The sequence below is a fragment of the Garra rufa genome, chromosome 2, assembly GCF_049309525.1.
Source record: "Garra rufa chromosome 2, GarRuf1.0, whole genome shotgun sequence".
Classification (NCBI taxonomy): domain Eukaryota; kingdom Metazoa; phylum Chordata; class Actinopteri; order Cypriniformes; family Cyprinidae; genus Garra; species Garra rufa.
In genome coordinates, this window is record NC_133362.1 from 12,271,023 (window position 1) to 12,280,893 (window position 9,871).

General features: G+C 38.5%; 1 protein-coding gene across 1 annotated transcript in view; it reads left to right on the forward strand.

Moving 5' to 3' along the window:
* The window catches only part of pcdh15a (protocadherin-related 15a), a 213,659-nt gene extending 206,220 nt beyond the window's left edge, over window positions 1–7,439 (forward strand). Inside the window, exons 31-35 of the mRNA XM_073834580.1 lie at window positions 181–219; window positions 2,124–2,197; window positions 4,687–4,798; window positions 4,983–6,790; window positions 7,304–7,439. Coding sequence (XP_073690681.1) covers window positions 181–219; window positions 2,124–2,197; window positions 4,687–4,798; window positions 4,983–6,779 — 2,022 coding nt within the window. The 3' untranslated portion in view covers window positions 6,780–6,790; window positions 7,304–7,439. The remainder of the gene's footprint in view (window positions 1–180; window positions 220–2,123; window positions 2,198–4,686; window positions 4,799–4,982; window positions 6,791–7,303) is intronic.
* The last annotated feature ends 2,432 nt before the right edge of the window (window positions 7,440–9,871 follow it).

Genomic DNA, 9,871 nt, shown 5'->3' on the forward strand with positions numbered 1-9,871 from the left:
ACATCTTTGTGCTGTCATGTTTTCTGTCTGATCATTCCTTTTAAATGTATGCAGCGACATCTTTTCTTGGTATTCTCTTTGTCTTTGTCTTTTATTCTGCGCTGCCTCTCATGTATTCTCCCTTAGTGTCAAACCTTTTTTTCTCCTCTGCCTCTCTTCTCTTTGTGTCTGTGCCAGCAGCAGCAGCAGCTGTTGAGACCCTCTCTGCTCCGGCCTGAGGTAGCATCTCTGTTTTTCTGCATGCCTTTCCTTAGTTTTTCTTCTTGTGTCTTGACAAATCCTCCTATTGTTACTAAAGATGTTTTGTTATCTCTTTTTAAAGACTCCATGACAAACATTGAAGTGTTAGTGTTAGTTTTAAGGTCACACAAAAACTGTTATGAACTGTTAGAAAAAACTGCACTCATCAGGCAAATTCATAGGGCCTTTAAGCGCTAAATAACCCTAAATGGACAGTTCACCCCCCCCCCCCCAAAATTTCAAATATTATGCCTAATCCTTCATTTAAACCTTCCACACAACATAAAAAGTAGAAGTTTAGCAACATGTCCAAGCAGCTCTTATTCATACAATGAAAGCGGATGAAGACTGGTGAAGGTTTTATGAATCCATATGTGACCCTTGACCACAAAAGCAGTCTTAAGTAGCACGGGTATATTTGTAGCAATAGCCAAAAATACATTGTATGGGTCAAAATTATCGATTTTACTTTTATGCCAAAAAACATTAGGATAATAAGTAAATATCATGTTCCATGAAGATATTTAGGAAATTTCCTGCTATAAATATATCAAAACTTACTTTTTGATTAGTAATATGCATTGCTAAGAACTTCATTTAAACAACTTTAAAGGCGATGTTCTCAATATTTCGATTTTTTGCACCCCCAGATTCTAGATTTGCAAATAGTATTATCTCGGCCAAATAATTTCCTATCCTAACAAACCATACATCGATGGATAGCTTATTTAGACAGCTTTCTGGTGATGTATAAATCTCAGTTTCAAATAATTAAACCTTATGACTGGCTTTGTGGTCCTGGGTCACATATAATAGCTTTGTGTGAGAAACAGACCAAAATCTAATTCATTATTTGCTAAAATTTAAAAATAAGGGTGAGTAAATTTTCAGGATCTTCATGTTTGAGTAAACAGTCCCTTCAAAATACAAGACTATTTCTTCTTTTGTACATAAATGCTTTTTTTTTTTTTAAAGAAATTAAAGGATTAGTTCACTCCTGAATTAAAAGATGTTCATATCTTTCTTTCATTTCGTGTCATATCTGAAAAAATAAAACTCAATCTCATGTTCAGCTTCAAAATCATTGCTTTACCTTTTTTGTAAATGCCGTTTGGCTTTCTTTGCATGTTTGCTTTGTAAACACTGGTACTTTTGCATAGATAATCAGTGACCTTTCCAACATGACTACTTAATACATGAAGATGAGCTAGTGCAAGATGAGCATCTGTGGTTAAAAAATGACAGAAATGTTTATTTTTTTAGAAAATGACCAATCGTTTAGCTAGATAAGACCCTTGTTGCTCGGCTGGGATCGTATAGAGCCCTTTAAAGCTGCACTGAAACTGCAGTTTGGACCTTCAACCCATTGATTCCCACTGAATTTCACTAAATAGAGGAAAAATCCTGGAATGTTTTTCTCAAAAACTTAATTTTCTTTTTCTACTGAAGAAAGTAAGTCATGAACGTCTTGGGCGACATGGGCGTGAGTAAATTTTTATTCTGGAGAGAACTAATCCTTTAATACTTTAGTAAGTAATATTCAGCAAGGACACATACAGTTGATCAAAAGTGACATTTAAACTACATTTTTAAATATATTAAAATAGAAAAGTGTCCTTTTTACAATATTACTGTTTTATTGTAATTTTTCATAAAGTAAATGTGAGCTATTAAAAAAAAGGCATTCAAATCTTACAGACCCCAAACTTTTGAATGGTAGTCTAGATGTTTGCATTCCCAGTTTAAATTAAGTTAAAGACTAAACAAGCACACAGTGTACTAGAAAAGTTATCGAGTGTATCAATTGTGCACCAAACCCTGACTAATTTTAGTAGCCTGTGTGAAGATGAAGTCTGACACCTGTCTTTATGTTTGTATTTTAGGCTCTCTCCATGGAATCGGGTATCGACCCTGGACAGGATTACTATACTCAAGACTACTATAGCTACGATCAAGGGTGAGTTTCAGAGGCTATACAAAGCTAGCGTGTCTTTGTTTGTGTATTTCAGATGTTTTACATCCTCTCTTAAAGCTGAAGTATGTCATTTCTGCCCCTATAGCTCTGTTTCTCTCTTGTCTGTCTCCCATGTCCTTCGAATTTCAATCATCCTTGATCACTTCTTCAGTACTTTTCCTCCTTTCACAATTACAATTTTCACAATCGTTTTGATGATACCAAGACACCTGAGTCCCAATAAAATCCAACCAGAGGAAAAACAGGCTCTCCAGTTTCAGGCGTGTGATTTCAGGCTAAAAGACCAAGATGTCTGTAGTGAGCATAATACACTAATTGAGCATCTTGTGTGTGCAAACAGAAGGAGACAGCAGAAGCGAGAGAAAGAGGTGTAAACACTCTCAAATTGACACGTAATGTACCATCGGAACAGCTTTACTATTGGAACAGATGCTCTTGCAAATGTTGCAAATGTTGAACTGCATGGTTTAACGTCAGCTCATCTGAAGAGATGCTGGAAGCTTTGATGAGATTAATATGCCCTCACCTCCACACAGCCATCTTTAGCTAAGCTCAGTGGATTCATTAAGACGTGAGCCGCATGTTTGCTAGTAGGACTTTCAGAGATCAGACTCAAGTGTAATGCCATCCTCTATTACGTTCGGTAGAGTCATTCGATTTTCTGTAGCAAGTGGAGAAGCAGATGGTCTTAAAGGCCTCTGCAGTGCTCTGAGCGTTAACTGTGAGCACAACAGAACAGATAATGTGCTTTAACATCCAGATCAAGACATCAAGATCTCTGATGATAGACTTTTTGAGGTCTTATTTAACATTTTAAAATATATAATTCAAATCTGTCAATCCAGAATTCCAGTCGTGCTAAAATACACAAGATATGAAGCAAAACACCTGTTCATTAATCTTAGCAGTAGGCATGTTTACATCTCATCTTCTAGAAGTATGACATTTAAAGAAATTGCTTCATAAATTGTGTCAGTAATATTTCTAATATCAATTTTATGCTGAAAAGAGAATTCTTTTCTTGAGAAGTCCCTCAAACTTTTATCCAATTCCTCTGAATGTCAAGGTTTCTTTGTCCATAGTCAAGGCCTTTGGAAAAGAAGGATGGCTTTGATTTCGCAGACATCAAGGGAGAGAGTGGGGAAGATAAATGTTGCACTTCTGTCAGGCTGAACTGCACCTGCTATCAGAGAGAACCGGCCTGCTGAAGATCCAGGGCTATTTAGAGAGCTTAGGAATCTTTAATGGCGGTTTAGCCTTTAATCCCTGGATCACAGGGGCTGTTTGTCCTGCGTGGGTGGAGTTACATATGGGCTGATGTTGATTGCAAGTGTAATGAGGCATCTGTTTTGCCTCACCTGTTTTCAAACCTGTTGGAGATATCTCCCCAAAATACTCAGAATTTATGTTAGGTTTGAAATTCGACTTAGAACCATGCATAAAGTTTATTTATATATTTTTATATATTATTTATATTTTAGTATTTGTCAGATATAACTGAAATAGGTGTCTTGGATATCAGATCTGATCTGTGACATATGGAAGCCCATTTCTGCCACTGAGTAAAATCGACTTTTTTTCTTAGATTTGCATGATATAAACTCGCTATTCTGACTTTTTTTTCTCAGAATTGCATAATATAAACTCACAATTGTGAGTTATCAAGTCAAAATTGCAAGATATAAACTCAATTCTGACTTTTTCTTACAAATTCAAGTTTTTTCTTAGAATTGCGAGTTAAAAAAAAAACAATTTTGAGAGGGGGAAAACTGATATGTTCTTAGAATTGTGAGTTTATATCTCGTCAGAGGTCAGAAATGTGACTGTTTCGGGGCTTGCGACTGTCTTGCAATTGCGAGTTTATATCACGCAATTCTGAGAAAAAAAGTCAGTCTCGCAATTCTGACTTTTTAACTCACAATTGCGAGTTTATATCACAATTTGGAAAAAAAAAAAGAATTGTGAAATAAACAATTAGTCATTTATTATTTTTATTCAGTGGTGGAAATGGGATTCCATTATGTGACAGCCATAAAGTCATAATTGTGAGATAAAAAGTTTTTTTTTTTTTTATTCAATGGCAGAAACGGCTTCTATAGTGACAGCCCTATAAGTAAAAAAAAAACAACAACAGTAGAGTGAGAACTGACAAAAGATTCCAGATGAATTTGAATTGAATTGAGGTAGCACAAAGCATGCAGAATTGCTATTCAAATTTTAAAATTTAAATTAATTTTTCAATTTTATATTTTAAATTCAAATAAACATTGCATGTCTTCATTTAAAAATAAATCAGAGGAGAAACATTTGTCAAGACAGACTTTTAAATGTTGAAAAAACCTTGCTTTAAAAAAGTTAATACAAAAATTTAGCTTATTTCACAACTGTGAACTTTAATACTTTATTAACTCATTTACCCATTAACTGTGAAGTATGCTCACATGTTGTAATATTTCCATTCCTACATCCAGGTATGATCCCTATCCACCCTATGGCAGCCGCAGGAGGCTGATTACACCCATGTATGATGAGTACGGAGAGGCCATCATGGAAGACGAAGGATATTACTATGGTGGGCCAGAGGTAATCTTACACATTCATTCACAGACCGTTTGAAGGAAATGGTGCAGTTACTTCATTTTCCACTTGTTCATAATCTTGTCAAAATCACTTTCATTTCAAGTATCATTTAATATAGAGTTTGGCCGTTTAATAGTAGTAACCTGTAATTGATAAGACTGTTTTAAAGGAAATTATATCACAACAGGGTCGGGCAAGAGGGCGAGGTGGGCGAGGGAGAGGTCGTGGGCGTGGAAAGCGTGTGGGATTCCAGGATTTCCCACCAGAGGATGAGATTGAACAGGCAGAGCCAGAGGCTCCTGCTGAGGAGCCAGAAGAGGCTGAAGGTGAAGAATCCAAAGCTGCAAAGAGGTTGAAATCCGTCATGAAGCTCAGCAAGTTCCTCGCTGCTGGGAAGAAAACTGAAGCTACCTCCCCATGGAAGAAGGCCAAGATTTTCCCAATGATGTTTGGGAAAGGAAAGAAAGACAAAGATTATGCCAAGCTGACATCTGCACGTCGTATCGATAGTCAAGAGAGCTTGACGGGTGGGGCATCAGCTTCCGTTGATGGCATGACCCCAGCCAGGAGTCGACTTGGGAAAGTCCTGAAACGCATTAATCTCGCAAACAAGCTGCAAATTAGAAGAAAATCACAGAGCAGCATCAGTCGTAGTTCTGCAAGTGAGAAGGACTCTGCGGCCGAGTCAGAGAGAGAAGACAAGAAATCAAAAGTGTCAATCAGTGTCAGTGAGCCAGAAGCCAGTGGGAGCGGATCAGAGGCAGAGAGCCGAAAGAAAGGCTCGGATGAGGCGGAATCGTCTGAGAGGAGCAGCGTAGCAGGCTCCTCTGATGATAAGGATTATTTGAAAGTGGATCTGGACAGAGATGATGCCAATGAGAGCACAGTTGATTCTGAATCAGAGCCAGAAGAACCAGACGAATCTGATGCAGAGAGTAAATCCAAATCTGGGACTGAGAAGTCAGGAACCGAAAAGGATACTGAGGAAGAGTCAGCAACCGAGAAAGGGTCAGGTTCAGAGGAGGAATCCGGCTCGGAGGAAGAGTCAGGGTCTGGAAAGACCTCAGGAACAGAAAAAGAGTCTGGATCTGGGACTGAAAAATCCGGAACCGAGGAAGAGTCCAGTGCTGAGAGGAGTTCTGCCACGGAAAAGGAGTCTGAGGAAGAATCTGAAGAAGAGTCTAAAGGAACGGAAGAGTCAGGATCCGGATCAGAGCCATCTTCTGCTCGCTCTTCAATGAAATCATCCCGCACTGAGGGTTCCTCAGAGCGTTCGAGTGCAGGAACGCGGAGCAGCAGAAGTGGGAGTGTTTCCGGAAGTGCAAGTGGTACTCCGAGTGGCAGCGGATCAGGTGGCAGCTCTAAGGGCTCTTCGGCCCTTTCTTCAGTAAGGTCATCAGCTGAGGAGAGCAGTGGTGAGATAGGCTCAGGGAGTGGCTCTGAAGAGGCATCTGGCACAGAAGTGAGCGGATCTGCCGCATCGGATGACGCTGGATCAGATGCCGTTTCCATGTCCGGTAGTGAGAGAAGCTCCACAAGCTCCAGATCGGCAGGAGGAAGCCGCCGCTCTCGCAAGAGCATCATTACCCGATCCTCCCAGGACACCATTGATGAGGAAAGCGAGGAGGAAGAAGCTTCTGAAGTTGAAGAAGAAGAAGAAGAAGAAGAAGAGGAGGATGAAACAGCAGAGAGCAGAGAGTCAGCCAGTGAGATGAGCGATGGATCAGCATCACGGAGGTCAAGTGTAATCTCAGCACCAGAAAGTGGAGGAACACCGTATGCCACAGAAAGCAGCGTTCAAAGTTCAGACGAGACGTTTGGAGGCCTCTCGCCAATTACAGAGGTGGATGAGGATGCCATAACCTCCGGCAGTGGCTCCGGATCTGAGAGCGGCTCTAGGAGTCGCTCACGGCAGTCGGGAACCGGAGGTACTACGGAAGTAACTGATGCAGATTCTGACTCAGGAGATTCAACAGCTTTCTAAAAAGGGACCAAGTAAGACCTAACTGACTTCTGCCGTGGAGTGATTCCCACTTGACTCCTGATTTTCCTCTTATATTGGTGTGTTTTGGAACTTTTCCAACTGCGAACTCAATTCTGGTGTGCTTTTCAAATTCCTTCTCTTGAGTGAACCTACATTACCAACCCTGAACTGTTTCTTAAGATTGTTTGTTTGTACTTCAATCTTCTCATGTTTCCATTTCCAAAAACAGTATCTCTATGTGTGTTTTTCTATGACATTGAGACCATGTGTGTTGGGGGGTCAGTTTGCTTGTCTACTCGGCGTGCACACAAGATTGAGTTTGATGTTTTACTCAGCTAGGGCCATATTCACAAAAAAATCTTGAGGCTAATAATAAATGTTAAGAAACTTGAAGCTAGGAGGACTCCTAATGATAAGATAAAATTGTTTGTGAATATGGCCCCTGGTCTCTACCATTCCCAATTAGTGAAAGGTTTTTCTTTGATAGCTGATTTATGTTAATAATTCTTCTCTCTGATCTCCAGACTGGCAAAAAGAAGCGAATCAAACTGGTGTTGGATCGAGAGCATGACACGACTTCAACAGGAGAAGACAGCGGACCGGACGTCCAGCGCAATCGCATACCCAACATCAGCAGCCACAGTAACATCAACGGATCAGTATACCTTGCTCAAAACGGTACCATCATCCGAACACGAAGGCCCCCTTACCCCAACAACTTAAAACTGGGCTCGCCAACACGATTAGGCAAACAGTTTAAGAAACTGGACAAGCTAGGTGTCACACACGAAGAACATTTACCTTTAAATGGAACAGAAGACAATGGGCCTCCCATTAGCACCACCACTGCCCATTCCTACGTTACTGATCACAACCTTAACTCCAAAGAGTGCAGTGTGATGGGCCCTAACAGCATAGGGCCCAAATCCAACATCGATAAAGCCCGTTTGGAGCAGGATAAGGGGTGCTGTGAGCAGGAGTCCTCGGTGGACAATGGGGAGATGAAAGAGTCGGTAGAATCCCCATGTGAGCAAACGCTGTCTGATGAAGAGGAGCTCTGGATGGGTCCCTGGAACAACTTACACATACCAATGACAAAACTCTGATTTCTAGTTTCCTTTCTAATCTTTTCTATGTTTTATTTGGGTTCTTCGAAGACTTGCGATTCTGTTGTACACACACCAGACACCGACAAAGAAATGTGATTCTCTTATAAAGAATTATGTTTTTTCATGCAGATGACTTGTTGTAGTGTCAGATAAATTGTTGTGGAAGACAGGGCTATACTGTACGAATTTCTTTGCCTCAAGTCAACTGTTTCCAAGATGTACAAACTGTATAATTGAACTTATTAGTTGTTATCCGATATGATTTCACAAACAGACGATACAAAATGTAGCCGAATCAAACCGTTTAGAAAGTGTGTCCATTACAGCTTTGACTGAAAAGTATTTTTTAAGAAATGAGTTTGAAAACTCTAAAAATCAGTATGACCAGTGATGGCTGCTATAGTCAATTATTCCTCACGTTTTTTAATGGATGTATTTTTTACATTGAGAATATATATGGTTGTAATGGCCCTAATATTTTGAAAAAATTATTTACATAGATCTATAAATGTATACCTAAGTATAATATATACAGTCTATGTATTTTGATAACTTTTTGTCATTCCTTTTTTTCATCAAAAATTGGTTTTCTTTCACTTTTGAGTATTGTTTTTCACACTGGTCAGATAGTTTGAAGCTTTGATTTATAATTATCATCATGAATAAAAATGTGAACATAATCCAAACATGTTTGTCAATAAATTGACAATTAGCATACAAATCAATGTTTATACAATCTAGTAAAGTGTGTTTATATTTGTATTTACTAACCTGCTGTGCTTTCCAGAGACTTTCCAGATGAATCGCTGAGCACAAGCTGAATATGAGTATGAAAGGCCGACCGTTCTGTCAGATATTTATAGAATAATTGTCCATCCAGCTTATTACAGCTGCCTAGGAAAAAAAGAGGTAACTGTTTTTGAAGACTGAGAGTTTTATAATGTTCATTGATGCATATTTACTACAGTAATAATGCCACTTTACTATACTCACAACTATAAAATGGTCACTTCAGGTCTTCTAATTTGCCAGGGCAAACAGTGTTCTTTCATTTTAAACGCTGTTATTTTCTGACTGCACAGTTCCGGAAACATCTGTTTGTGATTACTAAGGTTAAACTGTTACATTTGACTTCTTGTTTACCTGCAATCAAGTAAAGAAAACGTCCAGTTTTAAGTGATTACAGCCTGCTTGTTTGGTTAGAGCATTTCTAATTTACCAGCCGTGTGATGGCATTTCCCACTATTGTTCCCACTTGAGTTTTGATTATTTGCATAATGTTATTTATCTTTTATACAGTGTACGTTTTTTTTTTTGTAACCTCAGATAGCTGTGATTGATTGTTAACTGCACACTTCTGTGTTCACCAGCAGAGGGAGACACACTATTTACCCATCCTCTCTTCTTCTCACAGCTCTGATGGTCATCACTTACCAATGCGAATCACAGACAAAACTCGTATCTGATACAAAATACATATTTCACCTCCTGATGTTTTAAGTTTTTGCTTTCTGAATTGAAATCATACTTTGAATACCTTAATAGGAGCTTCATTCTCTTAGAGTGAGATTTTTTAATTTATTTTGAATGTTAATGTTAAAATTCTTTATTCTGTCTCTATTTATTGTGCAGAGACTTCATATGTCAAATTCCTGATGAATGTGTAAAAATGTGACACTGTGATAGGTTTAATAGAATTCTAGTTTACTTTTTATTGAATACAGTGCATAATATTCATTATAAATTAATACAAAGTCAAAATAAAGATTAAAAATCTCACCTATTCATTACGCAGCAAAATGTAATGTCATAACCACAACACATCACATTTTTCTATGGTGTATTCTAAGATATGTAAGTGTCACTGTATTCATTTAAACATCCTGTTCACCTTTAAACCCTTAAGTATCTGAAACTTGTCTTATATGTTTTGATCATGCAATATACTCTGTCTGATTATAGTCATGTATAGTGGAATATGTC